The 21,689-nt window shown below is 43.0% G+C and overlaps 1 protein-coding gene across 4 annotated transcripts in view; it reads right to left on the bottom strand.

Moving 5' to 3' along the window:
- Positions 1 to 21,689, bottom strand: part of Dst (dystonin) — a 348,777-nt gene that overhangs the window by 30,863 nt on the left and 296,225 nt on the right. For all 4 annotated transcript variants that reach the window (XM_051204361.1, XM_051204358.1, XM_051204359.1 and 1 more), the window contains 16 exons: positions 18,941 to 19,060; positions 18,649 to 18,756; positions 17,125 to 17,343; positions 15,309 to 15,512; positions 13,211 to 13,442; positions 12,028 to 12,254; positions 10,823 to 10,945; positions 10,607 to 10,708; positions 8,510 to 8,611; positions 6,960 to 7,133; positions 6,434 to 6,589; positions 4,429 to 4,626; positions 3,987 to 4,115; positions 1,499 to 1,669; positions 802 to 957; positions 436 to 642 (listed from right to left, as the gene is read on the bottom strand). In XM_051204361.1, the coding sequence (XP_051060318.1) occupies positions 436 to 642; positions 802 to 957; positions 1,499 to 1,669; positions 3,987 to 4,115; positions 4,429 to 4,626; positions 6,434 to 6,589; positions 6,960 to 7,133; positions 8,510 to 8,611; positions 10,607 to 10,708; positions 10,823 to 10,945; positions 12,028 to 12,254; positions 13,211 to 13,442; positions 15,309 to 15,512; positions 17,125 to 17,343; positions 18,649 to 18,756; positions 18,941 to 19,060 (2,628 nt within the window). The remainder of the gene's footprint in view (positions 1 to 435; positions 643 to 801; positions 958 to 1,498; positions 1,670 to 3,986; positions 4,116 to 4,428; positions 4,627 to 6,433; positions 6,590 to 6,959; positions 7,134 to 8,509; positions 8,612 to 10,606; positions 10,709 to 10,822; positions 10,946 to 12,027; positions 12,255 to 13,210; positions 13,443 to 15,308; positions 15,513 to 17,124; positions 17,344 to 18,648; positions 18,757 to 18,940; positions 19,061 to 21,689) is intronic.

Here is a 21,689-nt window from a genome sequence, read left to right as displayed (position 1 = left end):
CCCAACAAGAATGTGTCCCTCGGAAAGTACTGGGGAGGGCGGTAGGTCTGGTCCTCAGCTCTGATGCGAAGGAAATTTGGCTTAGAGTTAGCCACATAATAAGAGGGTCTGGTGCCCTGTCTGAGTAGAATAGGGGTTGAAAGGACAAGGGGAAAACTCAACATACTGTGAAACAAAAAATTTATAACTTCTTAGTTCGCCTTGATGATAATCTATGAAGCTGGGCTATTTATAGCTTTTCAACATGAGTCCCCATGGCCCAGTGTGGCTGCTGGGACAAAAAAAGGTGACGTCAAGAGTCGAAAGGCAAAGCCGTCGCCCTTTCAGGGACAGGACACCATGGCTCCGCATTGTTACAGAACACAGCCTGCGATAAAAGACGTACGGTCACACCACTGACTGCCAGGGCCAGAGAACGTTACCCATGTTTACTACCTGCTTGGCCCTCTTCCTTGCGTCGTCCAGGGACCGCCCTCTCTCCACTAACCGCTGGACCACCTTTTCCCACCGGCTCTGCACGCTGATGAGCAGGTTCTTGATGATCACCACATCTTGTTTCTGGCTGAAGTACTTCAGGTGGGTTCCAGCCTTGTCCAGCTCTATTATCTGCTCGCGGTGAGAATTCACTTCATTGGCGAAGACCTTTAATCGGAGAACAAGGGGAGGTGGGTGGACTGGCTGTATTAAGAGTGTACGGTTGTCTCCATGCCCCAGTTAAAGAACACAGGAAAAAGATTTTCAAATTATTAAACTGGAGCTTCTGACACGAAGTCAGCGCTTCCCATCTGAGTTCCCATGTACCTTGTGCTCATCGATTTGGAACAAGATTGTGTCCAAGATAAGGCTTGGCCGAGAAGCCACATTCAGGGTTTGTTCGGCCTGGGTAAGCCAGTTGATGAAGTCCTGGAGGGAGTTGTGGAAGTCCATTGCCAAGTGGAGGGCCTCTTCCAGCTTAGTCTGTGAAAGAAGATGGTTTAGAGTTTGGTACTCGTAGTTTGCTTACTATGTTTCAGATAGATCAACTGACTTTCCTGTCTGGGTCACTGCCGTGTGAGAACACACGGTATACCCATCGTGACGGCCTATAATCTATTAGCCTGTTGTTTTTTTGTTGTTGTTGTTGTTACATTAAGCAAAATTATAGAGATTTCCTAGATTATTTTCCTATTGTTTGAAAGTTTTACGTGAGCGATTATAAAACCTAAGCACAACCGTATCATCCTCTTTTTGTTTTATTTGTGATCAGAATATAACTATTTATAACCTAGTACTCAAGTGATTCATATTTTAAAAACTGTCGGAGTAACACCTGACCTGGGATTAATCTTTATCCGTAGTTTACCCCTGTCTCTTTGGTTAGAATACCATGTTTAACTTCATGAAACACCAAGTGCATAAAGAAATTTGGACACGTATCATGATAGCTAGGAATAAGACACAACCCAAGAACTAACAGCACGCTTAACACTGCTCTGTTGTTGCTGATCAGTGCACATACCTTCTTCTCGTTGAGCTTGCTTTTCACAGACTGCCATTTCTCTTTCAGGTTGTTTATGTCTTGGTCAATATTTGTCTCTGCAAATTTGGGACATCTTGCGAGCATCTGTTGCCCTTTCTGCATCAGACTCTTGTATGTTTCTTCTTTGATGTTGAAGGCAGAGCACACTTCCTAAAATGAGAGGCCCTGGTGTCATAATCCTCCTCGCCAAAGAATAGTTACATTTTTTTTTTAAAGATTTACTTGTAATGTGTATGAATGTTTTATTTGCCTGTATACCGTGTGCATACCTGGTGCCCATGGAGGGTAGAAGGGGTTGAGGGTGTCAGGTTCCCAGGGACCCGAAGTTATAGATTATTATGCACTGTCATGTAGGTGCTTAGAACTAGATCTGGGCCCTCAGTGAGACCAATGAGTGCTCTTAACCACTGAGCCTTAGGCCCCAGAGTTGTATATATTTTTTTAAGGTCCGTCCATTTTAAGCCCCACATCGTTCCTCTTTCTGGCTTACAGAGCAGCCCTGACAGAGAGCTGCACTCTACTCAACACTGAAACAGAAGCTATGCTTACAGCCACACCCTGTCTACTGAATAATCCATCACTCCATGCTGCGTGCTAAGGCCTAAAGCAGTAACTAGCATGCTGTCTAGAAAGGTCTCACTGTACAGTAATAACTGAGATCTGAGATGCTGGGCCAGCGATTTAATTCCTCTGTAAACGGACAGAAATTTCTATGTCCTTTTTGCCATGTCAAAGTAACCAAAAAAAAAAAAAAAAAAAAAAAAAAAATTATTGGTACAGTTTAATCCTGTACTCAGAAAACATGTGATGGACAGAAAATCAAGAGACACGCAGTTGATGCAAAGATTACCAGAGTACTAGAGCCACATTTGAGATACCATTTTCACCTATAGATTTTTAAAAGTTGCAATAAGAATGCGGTGTAAATCCTCTATGGTGACTACAGAAAAATATTCCTAAAATTTAGAGTATAACACCAATGAAACAATGGCTAAAATTCAATTTTTATCACACTGAATTATAATGTGGGTTGAATCACAGTTCTGACTGAAAGTGATACACAGTACATCTTACTGATATTTTCAACTTAATAATTTTTTTAAAAAAAAAAATCAAGGTAAACTTTATAAAATTAACCATTTGAAGAACACCATTTAGTGCCTGAGTAGTTTACAATGCTTACTAACTACACTTTTGTCAGCTCAAAACTTGATTTCTTCATCCTTAGAAAAAAGCACATTAAAAAAAAAAAAAAGAAATGAAGGACATTTACAGTATCATTTTTAAAAGAGCATTAAATCCTACAGCAGCTCTGGGATATGAGTACTCCACAGTTTGTTCTTCAGTTCTAGGAAAACTACTGCTAAGGCATAATAGCTTCAGAATCTGCTAGAAAAGATTTACTTATTTATTTGGTTTTTCGAGACAGAATTTCTGTGTCTAGCTCTGCCTGTCCTGAAACTCAAGGAGCAGACCAGGCTGGCCTTGAACTCACAGAGATCCAACTGCATTTGCCTCCCCAGTGCTGGGATTAAAGGCACCCGCCACCATGTCCAGCTTAATTTTTAAATTAAGTGAACAAGTGTGGGTCCATGTGCACGCTATCTGAGCAGGTACCTAAGCAGGGCAGAAGGTGGTGTCTGATACCCCGGAACTAGGGTTACAGGTGGTTGTGAGCTCTCGTGCAGGCGCTGGGATTACAGGAACCCTGGTCCTCTGCAAGAGCAGTAAACACTCTTTACTGGTGGGTTATTTGTTCTAGGCCCTCTTCAGATTTTTCTTTCTCTTTTAAAACACGGAATTTACAGTCACAGAAACCATATGGGTTATACAGAGTTCACTGTATGTATCCCACACAAACTAAGTATTTTATTCATAGTAGTTCTCTGAAAGTTCTTAAGACAGCTCTCTGCTTTCAAGATATAATTTTAAAGTATAATATTCTGAAGATTAGAAGTAATCATTAATTACTATATAAGTTATGAACTATGTGGGAGCTATGCAACCATTCTCAGGGAAGTCATGAAAACTATTTTGAGTTCATTGAGCTACCAAGTCACTCACGGGTCTTCACAAAGATAAGCATTCTTAGGTCACAAAGCAGTAGGTAAGACTACTTTGTCACCCAGGCACAAACAGCAACACCAAACCATAGGGTTATAGGCATATGCCAATTATGTAGTCTGATAACTTTAGAGATGTTCTCTCATACTACTTATAACTTGGTGTGTGTGTGTGTGTGTTTGTGTGTGTGTGTGTGTGTGTGAGAGAGAGAGAGAGAGAGAGAGAATATGTTACTCAAAACTGCTAGAGTCCTTTAAACATATTTCCATTGCTAAATGGTACTGTTCTTAGCATTTACACAGAGTGATTTCTGCCACAAAACTTAATCTTTTTAACTGTATCTTCGTCCATCACTATTTATACGCATTCCCAGGGCGAGAGCTGTAGAAAATACTGTACATACCATATGTGCATTAAGCTGCTCCTTGGCTGTTTCTGGCAAACCTCCCAGGGGTTTGGATGCCAAGAGGTGACGCTCTGTATCTGTCAGCCACTGCTGCAAATCTTCGATTTCACCATGGAACCCTTTGGCCTGCAGTGATAGGTACTTTTTAGGCTCCTGTCACAAATACTATCACTTTCCAGCGAGGTCAAAACGGCGGCCCTAGAGAGAGCCAGGCACCAGGACCAGCGGCTCACTGCCTGAGCGCCCCATCAAGAGAGCTCAGGGCATAAGAGTATTATGCTAAGAACTGGGGCGCCGCCTTCTCATAGGCTCTACTCTTTATCCCATTTATTTTTACTCCTCTTATTTTAAATTATTAACACGAAACATCCAACTGTGAACTAATGAGGCCAACCCACATGACTTGGGACTTGAACACCAGAGCGACGTCTCCACTCACCTGGCGCAAGGCACTATCCAGCTGCTGCTTCCTTTGATCTGTTTTTTCCAAAATATCCTGCCAGCGTTGATTTAAGATTTTGAGCTTGTACTGGAGGTTGCTTGCTTCTTCTCCCGCACTGGATGCAATCAGATCGTTTCCTGCTTTGTTGACAGCTTCCACTGTGGACTGGTGGGCTAGAACGTCATTTTGGAGCACCTGAAAATGTTAATACCATCGTTAGCGGCAAACAGAGTAATGGTACTTACAATGCTTTCTTTCTTTCTTTTTTTTTTTTTTTTTTTCTTTTCCTTTCTTTTTTGGCAGGGAGAGGGTCTCATGTATCCCAAGCAAACCTTGAACTCAACACAAAGCTAAGGATGACTTTGACCTTCCAATCCTTTTCCCACCTCCCAAATGCCAGGAATACAGGTGTGGGATACCACATTTAGTTTTAGGCACCTCCGAGGGGTCAAACCTAGGACCCTAGCAACTGAATCGCACTTCTAGTCCATGGTACTTGCTTTATTTTCTGGTTGTGAAACAAACAAACAAACAAAAGTTTTAATAGCAAGTTGTAAGTGACAGACTCCCTTTCCTTCAACTTTGGGGCTTCCTCGACAGATACTCCTTTAGTTAGATACACCAGCAGTCCCAAAGAGACTGTCCAAAAGCTGACAGTTATTCTTCCTAGAATGACCTTGCAAACTAATGCACTATATACTTTCGTAGGGATTATAATTAGATGACTAAAACATTTTCATTGACTCACGTCCATTGTAATTTAATCTTAATGTTTTAAGGGGTATTTTTACTCCTTTGCATTCATTTCCCAAACATAAAATTATCACATTCCTAAGACGTATATTTTATAATTGCTGTTTTGAAAGGAGAAATGCATTCCTGTATTCTCTCACTGAAGGGAAGCTAGGACTACTAATTTGAAAGGAGTCCTTTCCCTTATGTTAGTTAAGAGGTCAGTAAAGCCCCGCCCTGCCCCTTACCGATGCATGCCTGGCAGTAATAAAGAAGAACATCATCACTTATCCTATGCAAGACATCACACATCTGGAGGGGAGTCCAGACCAGACCAGACCAGGGAGGCTCTCAAGATAAGGGAGGCAGCCCCCCAGAGTACTGCCTTTCTGACTATTCAATCAGTTTTTGAGGTATCCGATGACGGGTCATTGTTGTCCAAGGGCACCAACCCAACTGAGTGAGGAGTCAAGCTCTGGCAGGCAGGCACTCTGACGCGCGCGGTAACAGCAGCAAACACTTCCTCAAGGCCGGAGAGTTAAATCCTGCCTTGTCCACACTGACAGGACAATCCTATAAAATTCCTTCCCCTAATACTCAGAGGCAGAGGGAGACAGCAAGCGGGGGCTAGAGCCTCATTTCAGCATTGGCAATCCCAAGTCACTACATATGGGTCTCTCAAAATGAAGGGAGAAGGACAAAAAAGCCATCTCTAACTTCTCAGACAAAGAGAGTGAAGTTTCCAAAGATCCCCTGGCGGAACGATGGGGTTGGTTGTCTTATTTTCTACCTCTATTACACACAGTTCTGATCACTGGTGCAGGCTACTTTTAAGACAACAGACAGATTTCCTACGACCTAAATGCTTCTGCACACTCACACTTTGGGAACAAACACACTTTGTTTTTATGGAGAGTCATTCTGGCGGGCAACTGCTATTCGGGGGACCAGAGGCATTAAAAGCCATGGCAGACCAACAGCATTTTCAGTCTGGAACTTTTTAGGCTATTCCCTACAACCTTAGAAAATGTAGGAAGTTAACTCAGTGACAGATATAATGAGGGATTTCAGTCTTTGGCATGTGTTACGCAGCCCTGTTAAAACACAGCCTGGCTGCATTTGGTAATTGTTGCCCCACACAGTGAGAAAATATTTTTATTGTTCTCGTAGGCAGCACATTTCGAGCAACTTAATGCCAAGTAATCTCTGCTGAAATCGTAAACTTGGGAAAACTCAAACATAACAATAACAGGCGCGTAACAGTACATACGTGATGCTTGGCGAGTTCAATTTCAATGGCCTTCGGGTCTCCCCCAACAGGCTTCTGCTCACTCAGCAAGCCCTTGGTGTGAGTCAGCCATGCCAGGAGCTCATCCAGGGCGTGCTGGAACTGACCCAGAGCCAAGAGAGCATCCTCCAGCTTGTGCTGTGGAGAAGCAGAGAAGATCCACTCGGAATCTCACATCACAGAGGCTGTGAGCTTGCAGAACACCAACTGTTCAGCATCGCCCAAGTCCTCCCTCACGGCTTACGAATTTAGTCCTATCAGTCAACAACTCTAGTTTGAGATATATATATATATATATATATATATATATATATATATATATATATATATCTCACACACACACACACACACACACACACACACACACACACACACACACGGGAGAACTTTAACAAGATAATTTAGATGCCGCTAAAGGTCATTGGTATTAACTGCTGACATGGTTCTCAGTGGCCGTTTGTTGATATTACTGCCTGAGAGTGTGCACGGGTGGCGTCTGGGCCCTCACCTGTCTGCTGACAATCCTCTCATCCAGGCTGTCCCATATCAGCTTCAGCTCTATCAGCGGGTCCTGAACAGTGTGCCTGTCACCTCCTTCTGTTACTTTCTTCAGCAAAAGTTCCGCTTGATGGTTCAGTCTTTCCATTTCTATCTGTTGTTGGTAAGCCTCTGACTTAAATTGCTATAAAACATTGAAGAGAAAAGAAAAAAAAAAAAAAAAAAAACAAACCAGTGACCTTAAACTGAAAATATTCTACAATTCACATTTCCTACTGAGAGAAAAAGAGGCAGAAGTTTCCCACCTTTTATTGGATGTTTTATGGACAGTTACAATTTTTGGTGTTTCATTTTTATTCTGTGCAGTAAAATCCAATAATTCCCGTGGAAAAACTTCTTACATCTTATATTGCATTTTATATTTCATGATTTTATATTAACGTATATGGAACCCCAGAAAACAGTGGCTTTAAGAATTTTAGTAATTCCTGTTCTCAAAAAAGCATACATTTGAAATCCCTCATAGTTTTTATGTTTTTACAGCTGCTTTATGGTCATTAATAATTATTTCTATATCTCACTGTGGATACAAAATAAGTTATAAGTATTATTATTATCACCACTAGTAAGAAAGGGCCTTGCTGTGTAGCTCTGGGTGGCCCTTTACCACTATTTTTGCTTAAGCTTGTCTCAAACCCAAGGCAATATTCTCAACTCAGCCTCACTAGTACAGGGACTTCAGACCTGAGCCATCATATATGGCTTTAGAACAACACCCTTTGCCTTGGCCTTTCTTATGTGACTGACAGGCACTTCATGGCCTTTGTTTTGCCAACCAACATTTTATCAACAATAGAAAATATTTACGTGAATCTCTGATGTTAATTATCGGCTAATGTTACAGCAATATATCCTTTCACTAATAGACTACGGAATAACAAGGTACATTACGAAAGTTTCAGTAGCACGAGACTATTGGCCCTCCATTTTTGCTCTCCCCTCTACACACACACATACCCTCCATTAAGATACGAGAGTATCTGAAGGGCTGTCCATCAAATCCTAGGCATAGTTGCTATTAAGCTTACAGCTTTTGGAGTGAGTTACAAATCTTGTCGTCCCCCCCCCCTTTTTTTTTTTTTTTTTTTTTGCTTATTTGTAATTTTATAAAGAATAGGAATTAATTAAAATAAAATCTTTTACGTTTTAAAACAAACATTCATCTAAACTTACTACGTGTAGCTATCATTCTGACAGAGTTGTAGGGCCTGTGAAACAGCTCAGTGGGGATAGGTATTTGCTACCAAGTCAGGATCCTCATGGTGGAAGGAGAGAGCTGTGGACCACAAGTTGTTCTCTGCCCTCCTTACATGTGTAGCACCCTTGTGTGCAAACGAAAACACCCACATAAACAAATGTATGGAATAGAAATAGCACAATTCTGAAGTCAATGTATAATGTTTTAACAGTGTAAACTAAATAAGCGTCAGTGAGAAATGTGGTGGATCAGTAACCTAACAATACAGGCAGTTCTTTACCAATCAGGAGCCCCACACATACCTTCAGCTCTTCAATCTGCTGCTTGACAGTCTCAAGATCCGTCCCGATTGGAGACATTGAGGCTAACTTATTGCCTGCGATATCAACCCAGTCAAATATTGCCTGAAAGATACATTTCCCCCGTGTTACAACAGTAGCTCCGAAATGGCTTGTGTTACAGGGAAAGGCAATAACTAGAAGAAATTATGAGAGGCGCCCACTACATAAAACTAAATGAACTTTTATTCACCCGAATGAAAGCCTTAATATAAAACAGCTTCTCAAATATCAAGCAAATGTCACCTCCAATTCTACACCAAAGCTGAAATCCTATTCTTAAACTATCAAGCACTTTCAAAGAAAAGCTTATGTATTCAATCATAAAAGTGAACATTCCCATTTGCTTATATAAAAATACACTGAAAGATAAAGGCCCAAATGTATCTACTTTTTCAAATAACCAAGAGGCTTCATCCAAACTTCCTGTACTACCTAGATAAACATTAAAATCCCTCGCACACAGGTGACTAATACTACCATCATCGTGTATTGCAACAGACTTCAGAGCCTGTTACTTTCCATATTCTTTCTAGGTTTCTACACATTCTACAAAGGCTTAGCACACTTTTTTTTTTTTTAAAGTAATGAACATATAACAGAATTATTTTACATTTTAATGAAGTTGGCAGAAGAAGAGAAATCTTATAAACTATCTGTTATATTTAAATGGTCATTAACCAACCCTAATTACTTAAGCAGCAACTTGGGATAGAAAATGTATCTCGCCTTATAATCAAGCCTCGAACCTTATGGAGTACCTAGCACCATAATATAGCTACAGCCATTTGGTAACCCAAGTTGCCATTCATGAGCAACAGGACCTATGATGGATCTTGTTTCTCACTGTTGGCGAGGAGTGTGTGTCAAATCATGGTGCCTCGTCCATGGCTCTCAGGTGACCTCACACAGTAGCAGTACCATCTCTAGCCATGGAAGACAATGTCACTCAAAAGACTTGCCATTATGACCCAGCCTCACACAGGACAGGGAGCCCAATGTGACTATCACTGGACACTGGTTATTTAAGCAAGAAATCATTACTTTGCTTGGGGGTGGGGTGCGTGTGCAAGTGTACACGCATGTACGGGAGTTATAACAGGTATTGTATGTCATGAAGAATTTCATGTATCTCCAAAGTTCAAAACCCATTCTGCTGAGGTAAAGCCTGGCTGGTGATACTTATTTTTATAAACATAGGATGAAGTGGCATAATGAAAAAGGAAAACAAAATGTTCTCATGTGAGCTTTAAAAAGAATATTCACTTAAGTGTCATGGAAATACTTAAGAGAGGGTTTTTCCATGTGGTAAGGAGTATGGAAGATTAAACTCCTGCCAACCTGTTAGGAAATAGGGGAGGGAGGGAGGAAGAAAGCAAGGAAGGGAGGGAATAAATATTCCTGAGCTGGCCTCAAGAGAATTTTAATATTAAAAAACAGCTCCTATCTGGCTAATGAACTGAATGGGAAACTTGAAAAGACATGAGAAACAACTACTATAATAATCATATACATGGAAAATAAAAAAAAGCACCTTAACACACCCAGTTATGAGCCAATAAAATGAAAATCTATTTTAGCAAACAGAGAAAACACTGGCTTCGCATCAGCCCTCTAGCTCTGACTTCAGTTAAACTTGGTGATATTTTTAGCCCGTGTTTATTCCTTTCATCTTATTTCACTCAACTTTAGAGCAGAACTCAGACTCTGTTCCATGTCACTTCACTGCCTGGAGCTCAACAATTTTTGAAAAATACTGTGTGGGAATATTTACTTTTGATTAAAAAAAAAAAAAAAAGATTAAGACTACTTCTATTCAAAGTAAATTCCACTGATGTGTGTACAAACCCATGTTTACATGTACACAGAAACCCTTATGTCTCAAAGGTGAGGGAACAGCTTCTATAAAGGTTGAGATAAAGCAGCTCTGATAATTACAGGGATAGATTTGTCTGTAGCTGCACCCAAACTCACAGGGTTGGGTTGGTACCAAACCGTAAATGTACATCAATGAACAAGATTCCTGTTTCCAGCTTAGGTCAGCGGGCGTGGCAGCCTCACCTGCAATCCGTCTTGGTACTGAACGGCAGCTTGCATGGCCTCTTCCAGTTTGTCCACCCGGTCTTTCCAAGCTTTATTCAGAGAGTCCCAGGCTGAGTTTAACTACAAAACAAATGTTAAGCTCCGTTGAGTTTCAAATTTATGACCTTGGCTATTAGTTTGCTAAGTCTTGAGAAAGGCGCTCTTTCGAGAGCAGAAGGTAAGTCACTGGCACACCTCATCTGTACTTTTCTTGACAATGGGCTTATCAGGGTCCCCGCACGCAGCGATGAGCTCAGAGCCCAAGGTGATGACCATGTCTAGCTCCTCTTGCAGTCCATCAATTTCCTCTCTTATTGCCTAGAATTAAAAAAGAGAGCCTCAGAACACCATGGGAAACCACACCAAAACCAAGGAAAGATGTCACACAGAGCTGCCCGTAGGGATCCTAGCCCGTAGGGACACTAGCATCACTTTGTTTTCTTTTATTTCCCAAGTTCACATAGCCATTTCCTTAGCAAGAAAACAAAAGAGAGAAAAATACCCCCGATACAGCAGAGCACTAGAAGACGTTTTGTTTTACACAACTAGTTTGCCTGCATGTGTTTAAAATAGATGCCAGCTAAACATGAGCACAAAGATTTTACGCAAAGTAAGGTATCTGTTGGGAAACCCAAGCTAACCTAGCTCTGGTTATCACCCAGGTGCCACCTGTCAACTGATGACAAAGGAAATGAAGTATCCTACCTCGACTTTCACCGTCGTGGCTAAACACACCCACTCAGCAATGAATATTTAATATGCATGAACAAAGCCCTAAACCCAACAGTGGAAATGGAAATATTTGCCTAGCCTTCTCCAGGGGCCCACAGCCCAGCCTGTAGTTCAGGTAAATACAGGAGAAAAGAAATCCTATGGGGTGGGTGAGAATCTAACCAACTCCCGAAGCCAATCACAGTGGCGGCAGAAAGGCAAGGAGACTGCGTGTGTCAGGCGCGGCAGACACTAAGAAGAGAGCACAGAGGTGGAGAAATGGCAGGAGGGTGCCCGTGGCTACACGGGCACCAGCTGGTGTGTACAAAGCTGCATACCCTGCCCTGCAAAGGCAGGGCTGGTTACCCAGCAGACGAGGGGGGGGGCACCTGAGGGACAGCGACAGGAAGACCGTTAGAGGCTCTCGCGGGCAGACACCCTGTGCCTTGGGATCTAGCATGAGCAGCGCAGATGCAGACAGGTGAGTTTAGGAATAATCTCCAGGTGAGACCTGCATGTCCACTGTTACCTTGGCACTCACTGCACATCCCATGTTCAGAACCAAACACAGATTTTTTTTTAACAGCGTAATTTTTCAGTCACATATGGAACCGGGGTGTTATCATACCGAACTTCATCGTTTGTTTGTTTGTTTGATTCATTTGGTTGAAATGAGTTCTGCTCCTTACCTCTGCTGCTTCCTGCTGCTGTTTTACTACCGAGGGGTCGATCCCTGGATCTTCCAGGTCCCTGATGAAATCTTGAGTGTCTTTCGTGGTGACAACCAGTGACATGTGGTCACACCAGAACTTCTCTGCCAGCTCCATGACATCCAGCAGTTTGGCTTCCCTTTCTTCTACCAGGGTGTGTATGTTTTCCCAAATGGAGACCATTTGGTCCAACTTATCCTGCACAGCTACACAGCGAAGATGCTGGTTATCCTCATTTAAGCAAAAGCAAAACCTTAGCTCACACAGCGATTTACTAAATACATAGAACAGACAGACGGGGGCTTTCACCAACTGTAGTCTACGCGTTATCCCTGGGCCCGAACCTTCCCCACACAAGGCAAAAATCTATGGGTCTGCTCTGGCTGAACCCAGACTTTTCCCTACAAAGCTAGGTGTTCTAAAGCCACATGAGCTCGAGAAGACCCAAGTTTACCAAGCTTTAAGTTTGTGAAGCTGGCCTTAATCCCAAAGATAGTACATAACTAACCTAGGATATGCCTTCTTACGCTCTCCAAAGATGAAACTGCTTATTCAGTCCCAGGAATAGGACTAGGATTTGTACTTCTGACTTGCTTTTGGAATATACAACCCTTCCTTTGACTCATAGATCACAACTCTAATATGAGTGGCTATGGTTACCATTCTGGTGGTTATGGGATGGAGTAGGCATGCTAGATAAGACACCACAACTGTATCCCCAGCTTTGGCTTATCATCAGTAACTTTAGTCTGAGAGCCTCAGAGGTTCAGAGAGTACGTGGTCTGTATATTAACACAGTTTGTCTTCAACCACTTGATTTCAAATAGAGGAAGACATCAAAGGACCTTTGTACAGTGACACATCACTGTGAAAGCTTTTCAGAGACCTGGCAGTTTGTTAAGCAGTCAGAGTGGCAGTGAACAGCATACAATCTAGAGCCGTTCTGAAAGTGAAGGTGAGGTTGTGGGTGGCGGCACATCTGGTACTTGGTGTGGTACAGGCAGATGGGTCTCTGTGAGTTTGAGGTCAGTCTGGCCTACACAGCAAGTTCCAGGCCAGCCAGCACTACATAAGAGGGAGAGACCCTATAAAATAAGATAAATCAACCAAACAAACAAAATAAAGGAGAGCCGAGTTTGTTTTATCACTCTGAAACTGATACCTTTGGCAGATATGTCTTTCTCGGCGCCCTCAGACCTGGCAATCATCTCCTCCCCCCTCTGCCGCAGGGTCTCGTACAGTGGCTGCAACTTCTCCATGTCCACAGACACACTCTTATTTTCGCCAATCTGCTCCTTGATCTTTTCAACCTCAGCAGAGATGGACGGTGGCTGCCTCAGACGCTCCACAATGCGCTCCAGGCTCTCAAGGATCTGGTTGATCTTGTCGTGAAACTACAAGTAAAACAATGGGCTGATTGTTAAGGGTCGCATGTAAAATGTCGTCAAACCTTAAAACTAAAGACCGGTGGCCAACATTTCCATGCAAAAGCTTACATCCAGCTGGTGTCTGAAGCCACGCCTAAGGTCACGACCTCTGTGTAGTTCTGTATGACTTATGCAGAGAACACTGAGTTTCCCATCAGTAATTGAATGTATCCATTAAGAAATAGTCTACACTCCTTGGCAGCAATATGAATCTTAACCTGTTGCTTAATTTTACCACAATTCAATTTCTTTTTTCTTTTTCTTTTTGATAAGATGAACATTTGGTTGTCAAATATGACTATTCGTTTCAAATAACCATTTTGAAATCCTAAAACATTATACAAGTGCATGCAAAATTCACAGGTGATTTTGATTAGATTCAAGGGATTCCTTGAGTTACATTGTTATTATTAGTCTTTCCCTGCCTGCCTGGGTCCACTGACTCTCTAGCATACACTGAGATGCTGTATTAGATATAATTCTGTTGGCCAGTTACTAGTTTATCGGCTAGCTCTGTCTTGAATATTAACCCATTTCTATTAATCTAAGTGGTCTTATCTTACTGGAGAGAGGGCCCAGGGTACTACCCTGTAGGTCCTCCATCTTGAATCTCCTCCCTACTCCTTCCTCCCTCTTTGTCTCCTAGTCCCGCCTAGCTTGCTTTCCTATTGGCCAACATTAACCAATAACAGAAACATATTTACAGAACAATATCTCCATCATATCTCCTGGATTGAAAAAAAATGTAAAATTAAACAAAATAAAAATATGTACAACGTTGTATCCAAAGTTTGCATTTAATTCATGGTCAGACATACAATTCGATACAGGAAATAATTAATTTTCAATTTATATTTATAAAAAGCGCCACACAATCACACAATGTCATGAAACCATGTTTATTCTTAGATTCCATGGTAGCCTCAAAATTGAGAGAAGCAACACTGTCCTAGCTCATTTTAACAGTCAACTGACACAACCTGAGTCATCTGAGGAGGGGGTCTCGGCTGAGGGGTTCCCCGGGGTCAGCCTGGCCTGATGAAGGATGGCCAGCTTCATTCATTATGAGCGGCGCACTCCTGAGCAGACGGTGCAGGGCTCAGAGGGCCGCTAGCTAAGCATGGGCCTCTGGGTAGATGGCCAAGCAGGGCTCCTCCATGGTCTCTGTTTGAGCTGCTGCTGAGCTCCTGCCCTGCCATCCCACAGTGAGGGACTGTGACCTGCAAACAAACCCGCTCCACCCCATGCTGCTTCTCATCGGAGCATTTGCTTGCAGCAGCAGAAGAGAAGAGAGACTAGAACACATACCTGATCACCAAGAATGCTGCCCTGATGCCAGCCAGCATCTATGCTAAAACCCAAAACCTTGAAAATGGAAAACCTATTATAGGTTTTCAAAAAGTCATTTCTTAAAAGAAAAGAAAAACTGGTATTTATAAAGAGTCTGTTCCCTAGTTAGTTTTCATATCTCTCAGGATTTCCTCCAAATGCCTTCTTAGGAGTACTTTATTACTAATGGCTGCAATAGTTTCTTTCTCTCCTCATCGCCAAAGTCTGTGTTCCACTTAAGATGGACACTGAAGCAAATATCTGACCACTGCTGCAAGTAGGTTTCCTATTCGATGACATTTGTTTTATTGTTATACCGTGAAGTAGGCAGAGAAACCTGAGAGTTGGCTGCAAGCAAATTCCACCCCCGAGAGGAAAGGAACCACACTCAGAGACAATGCAGTCTATGTCACTGAGGACGACATTTAATCAGGGGGCCCAGGAAAATGCTTTGTGCGACTGGCTGTCAGGAAGGAATGATTTTTTCCTAGTGTGAAGGGTTACCTGAGTCGACTGGGAAATGGCTTCATCAAGTACCACGGCTCTCTTCTTGACATCCTCTTTGATTTGACAGTAAAGGGTGTCGGCTGCCACGTACTTCTCTTGGATATGGACGCCTTCCTTTGGGCTCAGTTCCAGTAACTGGGGCCCGGTCTTGTTCATCTTATCGATGTGAGGCTTGTGCTCAGCTATCAGTTCTCGCAGTTGCTATAAGAAAACAGACAGCCTCTCAGCATCTCAGAGTCACACCTCCGTACTACAACTGATCCCATCTCCAACGCATGCAGCTGACAAGCAACTTGAAACAAACGCCCTCCCCCGCTGCAAGGCACTTATCCACGTCTCTGCAAGGAGAAGCCCCAACAGGTGATCGGGACAACGGCCCTTTCAGGACACGGACGAATCGGCACTAATGGAAACAGTCAATGTGTGCTTTTTTCATAGCAAGGGAGGCCCGTTTTCACAAGAGCATCCTTCCGAGCCATGGGTGCTCTTTCTGCACATTCATATTATGTACATAGATGATTGGGGAGGGGATATCAAAAACAGGAAGTTTCTCCAGGGGGAAGAAAGACACAAGACCAGGATTTTAAAAACCTCAATACAGAGAAGCACGGGAGTGGCCTGAGCCCACAGGCACACGTGTGAACCAGTATCAGACGGACACTCATATATATATTACATTATAGTACATATGTATATTAGAACCTAGCCTATATACACATGACATTAAGGCACTACATGTATCGATTCATTTCTATTAATTATTTTACTATATCTATTTGTGTGTGTGCGTGTTGTTACAGGTAAGGCGGTGGGCTGCCATGTGGGTCCTGAGCACTTACACCAGATCTCTCTAAGAGCAACATGTGCCAAGCCATGTCTCCAGCCACCAGTTTATTACAGTAAACTTTTAAAGTTTCAAAGGTAACGGAATTTATCAGACACACAACTGTATGTGAGCATTATTATAAGGTATATTTAAGGAAAATATGTATCATAAGAAATGTTGCTTAATTCTGTCCTCTGGTTGGGACGTGCGATATTTACACTGGCGAGTGGAGTTGGAATTCACGTGGGTTAATCGGCTGAGGTGCAGGGAGCCAGAATGAAGCTGGGACCTCGGAGGAGCAGTACTTCATGGGCCACTCCAGAACCATTCCCACGGGAGCCTTTTCCTTGAAGAGTCTCTCGGGCCAGCCTCCAAGTATGGAGGGTTTCCACTGGCCCCTGGTCAGCATGCCCTTGTCCTTACCGGGTCTACCTCTCATCGGTTTGCACTCCAGCCTCCAGTAGGAGCTTCTGAGAGGGCTCACACCCAGGAAAGGCAGTCAAGAGTTAATATACAGGTGTTTCGCTGCTTTTGAGTTGTCTGAAGGGCTGCTGAAAGTATTTCCACACACAGACTCAATTATAAAAGTGTGTGTGTGTGTGTGTGTGTGAGAGAGAGAGTGATGGCTCTTCCGTACACCTCTGCTCTACTACTCTTTGATACTTTAGATTGCTCTGGTCACTACATATAAAGCATAGAACGTAATCAATGTGTGTACATGGAACGCCATTCGACATGCATAACTGAAAGCACCTCAGAAGCTCACGTCGTAACATTTTAAAATGGTATTCCTTTTCCTACCCAGACGGGTTCTCGTACACACGACAGTACTGAAGGACGCTGTGAGGTAGGCAGTGTGGTGACAGCTGTCCAGGCGTGAGGGACTGCTGACCACAGCACAGGGTTACTAAGACGCCCTATTTCTGGATGGTGTCTAACAGCACTTTAAACATGCCCCCAGTTAACGGCTCGTTCTCCAGCTCTTACCCGGTGCTCTTCCTGCTGCCGTCTCAGAGTCTCATATTCCAGGGCCGGGGCAGGCAGCTGGGAGATGATTCGCTGTGTGTCTGTCAGCCATGGCCAAAGTTCCTCGTACGTCTCCCAGAACTGGCTAACCAGGGACTGGGCCCGTTCCAGCTGCAGATGCCTCTCTGAGTTAATCTGGCAAATGGCATCATAGCTCTTCAATATTTTGTCCAGTTTTTTCTAGAAAATGAGACGAGGAAGTGTGACTGCCAGGCTGGAGGTTGTAGTGCAGGGTGCTTTGACCAGCTCTGTGCACGCGGCACAGAGCAGGGACACAAGCCATGGATGTGAGGTAAATATAAAAGAAAGCCACTCGGACTAACTGTTTATATGCATACATTCATGTTAAATTAGGGAGGGCACTCAAATCTCTATGTAAAAGCCACTGAATTCTGCAGACATAATAAACAGAATTATCCAGTATCCTTACACTGTTCTCGGGGTAGGAATGTAAGTTTCATACAAGTCTGCCAACATTAACACTATTATCTGGAGAAAAAGATTATCTTTTGCAAAGGAAATCCTAAGAATAAAAGTCAATTAAAAATAAAATTAAGCACATGCATGGGAATCAAAGTAGGCCATTGTGCTATAGGCTAGTGTTGTGAGGTATAGTGATTTGAGGATGCAATGTAAACTCACTAGAAGAAAGAGTAGAAGAGAGGATAATTGCCTGGTAACTACAAGTCAGAACAGAAATTATTTCATCATGATCTGTATTTTTTATCTCTGAATCCTTGAAAAATTAGTTATAGACTAATAAACTACTCTTGCTTAAAAAAAAAAAAAAGGAAATAGCGAAAAATATCACCGTACTGTACAATCTGTAATTTTACCTGTGCCCTACCTGAAAAAAGTATGTATTTTATCTAAAACATCATTTAAGGGATGGATGCTTGTGTATCTTTACCTGGGGTCATAAACTTACCTGGAAGTATTAACATTTGGTCATTTCATTAAGCTACTCAGATGCCCATTAAAGCTGAGCTAACTGCTTTTATCTGTGGATGGTTTCTATCCATCTGCACAATTACTGAAACTACATACACCTGGGTGCTTCCTTAGCAATTAGCTCATCGTTCACCTGCTGGCTTACAACAACTCTATACGGGAATGGAAATCTATGGTTTTTGCATTTTGTTTCGGCTTCAAAGTTGCAACTGTCCCGGAGGTGTATAGCCCACAGCTGACATATCTCATAAGGATTGCAACAGTAACAAAGCTAACACTGAATGCTCAAAGTGTGTTAATCAAGGAAGCTCAAATAGCTCAGGTGCATTAACATGGACTGTCCTCTGGGGGATGGGTTTCCATGGTTACTGGGTAACCTTAAAAGATGCCTGATTTACAATGAATGATTCTGGGTGTTGCTTAAACAGTGACTGCAGATGACACAGAAAGTGCCCTTCTGGAACTCAGTGCTCAGCGATGCCGTTCACTTGGGGCTCACTGCCTAGCATACATACAGACAAGGCAATGGGATACCTTCATTGACTGCTTTTCCTCTTCGCTGGAGGTGGCCATGATTTTATGCCCGGATTGAACAAGTTCGTCAATAATATCCTTGTGTCTCAAAATATCCATGGTGAATGCCTGCGAATTTGCCAAACAAAGACAGAGTACAAACAAAGTGTGTGAGTCAGTGAAGGCGAAGAAGCTGAAAACATCACGTTGCCCTGACAGGGTCTTGGAAAGTAAAACCATGTGAATGTATTTTTCTAGACTTGGAGCCTAGTGACACATAACTTAGACGGCAACTGAAAATGTGTTTCTTCACCTTTTGAACCTGCAGCTGAGCAGAGGTCTGGTCTTGCTCAAGCCGGATGTCACCCAGAGACATTAACTTCTTCTGTGTTTCAGTAATCCAGGATAGCTCAGCATCTGCCGCGTGTTCAAACTAAACAGAAGATAATAATGAGGTCAGCAAGTTCCTGTGAGTGGTGCCAGAAAAATCACCTATTTACATTGCTTCTAAATACTCCCTTTCCTAATTGGAGACTCTCAGTTTCCCCTTTCATAGCTACAGTAAATCATGAGTGGCCCAGTGACAGGAAGAACCCTGCCCACACACCCTTACGCACTGCTGTACGGTAACAGGCACAGTAGGGATGCAAGGATGGCTGGCTCCGTGGCCTTCTGTCCAGGTGTCGCAGCAGCCATCCAACCATAACTGCTGTAAAAGCTGACAATCCCATACCATTTTAAACGACTTTTCCCAGTGACTTCAGCTCTCAGGTGGGCAGGTGACACTGTGCCATCAAGAGACCCAGCTCCCGATAAAAGAACGCAATGTCCTCACTTCTTTACTGTGTGTGTTTACGTATATATAAATGTGTGTGCAAAAAGGTGTTTTTTGGGTATGAGAACACACTCAGACAATTCATGCCTGACCTGTAAATGTCTTATTTAATACTGGACTTTAAACACGTACAAGATCATTCCTAAATGTTTTACTTTATTTTCCTCATCATAGCATGAATTCATAGGCATGTCAGAAAAAAAAAATTTAAAGCAGAGAAAAATAAACAGAAGAAAATTGATACCCAGAGTTACTACTGTTGGTAATTTAGTGACTTTCCCCCACCCCAGCCAAGAAACTGGGAAGGTCAGACTTACAAAATACTGCAGGGACACTTCCATACCCTGCTTTTTGGTTTATGATGAATATTCCCCATATTTTGCTTTTGTCCCTTTGTGTTGTCGAAGGGCACAAACACTTTCAGTGTCTTGCATCCGACAGACTCCCACTGCCATTCTGAACCAAGCAGGGATCCAAAGGCCGGCGAGTGATACTATCGCCGCCAACGATAAATGGTAAGCATAAGCTTGGGCTGGAAGAACTAATGGGAAATGGAGACTGCAACGTGTCAAATCCAGTATTGCCTCAAAGTCCCACTTTGCAAGAGAAGCTGGAAACCAAAGTGGGAGTAGAGGAGGGTAATTATGTAAGAAAAGGGAAGGGAGGGGCTAGAAAACAATTCTACTGTAGATTCCACATTAACACAATGTAGACACACGGGAAAACGGAACAGACCAACTTTCCTCGTTCCAAGGTAAGACAAACTGAAACCCCTGGCACAACTCACATGCACAGAATGCTCCTGGGGTCCTGAGGATAAACACGCCAAGGGTGCTATTTCTTTGCGCCTCACCTATCCAAGACTAAGTACAGGACAAACAAGGAACCCATCACACCAATGGATACAGAGGTTAAGAGCACACCAGTTGCTCTGCTAGAGGTCCTGAGTTCAATTCCCAGCAACCACACGGTGGCTCACAACCATCTGTAATGCACACAGATGTAGGGAAGACAGTCCCGTTCTCGCTAGCCAAAGGACGCAGGAAGAGGCAGGGCAGCCTAGCAGGTCAGGAAAGTGACAGTCCTCACTCCAAGCCAATCAAAAAGCCACAGAATGAATGGAAGCCCTGCTTACTCATGCCAAGGGAAAGAGTATAAGGAGCCTGGGTCCTCACCCTCGGGCCCGTTGACAGTATTCCCAGTGACCCTTTCAGGGTGACGGTAAGCAGGAGCCAACGTCTTATTCCCACTGACTAAACACTAAGTTCCTTCCTCCGGGGCAAAGGGGTCCAGTGTGGAGTCTGGATTCACCTGGTCAGGCAGCAGCGAGACACTTCTACTCTCTACTGGCATCACAGCAGACCTATCAGGGACGGAGTTCTCCTCGTCACTCCGTGTTAGACCCCCATGGGCTCCCTCACTGTGCAGAGCTGGGAAGACCAGCCCCACCCAACAAAAAATGAGACGAACCCTAGAGGCCACAGGAACCCAGGTTTTACCTTCCCTGGCAGCACCCCAGGATGCTTCTGCCTCACTGAGAGTGGATGCAGGCGGAGGAAAGCAAAGTTTAAATCTATATAAAAACTAGGAATATTTATCTGCCTCTGCCTCTGGAGTGCTGGGATTAAAGGTCTATGCTACCACGCCTGGCCAATACTGTTTTCTTTAAGGATGGATATTTTAAACTTTCAGTTTAAGAACAATGGCGTTTTAAGAAATCTTTGGGAAACACTTGCAAACTTTTTTTTTTTTTTTTGACTATCACTGATCTGTAGTTAGTGACTGAGCAAGCTTCAATGCATGCTAACCAATATACCAATATGAACTCAACCTGTAATTCAGCCCGGATTTGCTTCATGTCACTCAACTAACCTAACACGGTCAACTGCTTAAGCAAAGTGTGCTCCCAAAGGGCAAAATATTTGTCTTGTTACTCAGGGAAGGCTTTGGTGCCAGCCCTGAGATGTTCAAATAAATTTTAATGAAAACAAAAAAGTCAGCATTTTAAAATAGCTGAATAAAGTTCACAAATAAATATTCCCACTTTCCTACAACAATGAGGCGTACAAATTCCTGCAGACTGTAAGCCAGGCGGCAAACACATTCCTCAGGCATGAGTGCCCCTCACAGAAGTTTCCTAGGCAGGGCCTTGCTACCGTGGCTTTCCGTCAGCCTTTGTGACCTGGACTATTAAAATAAAGTGAGGGCAGAGTGTGAAGCTTTAGAA

This window comes from Phodopus roborovskii, unplaced genomic scaffold (assembly GCF_943737965.1).
Source record: "Phodopus roborovskii unplaced genomic scaffold, PHOROB, whole genome shotgun sequence".
Taxonomy (NCBI): domain Eukaryota; kingdom Metazoa; phylum Chordata; class Mammalia; order Rodentia; family Cricetidae; genus Phodopus; species Phodopus roborovskii.
The sequence above is the reverse complement of the archived record's forward strand: the minus strand, read 5'-3'. Positions and strand labels throughout refer to the sequence as shown.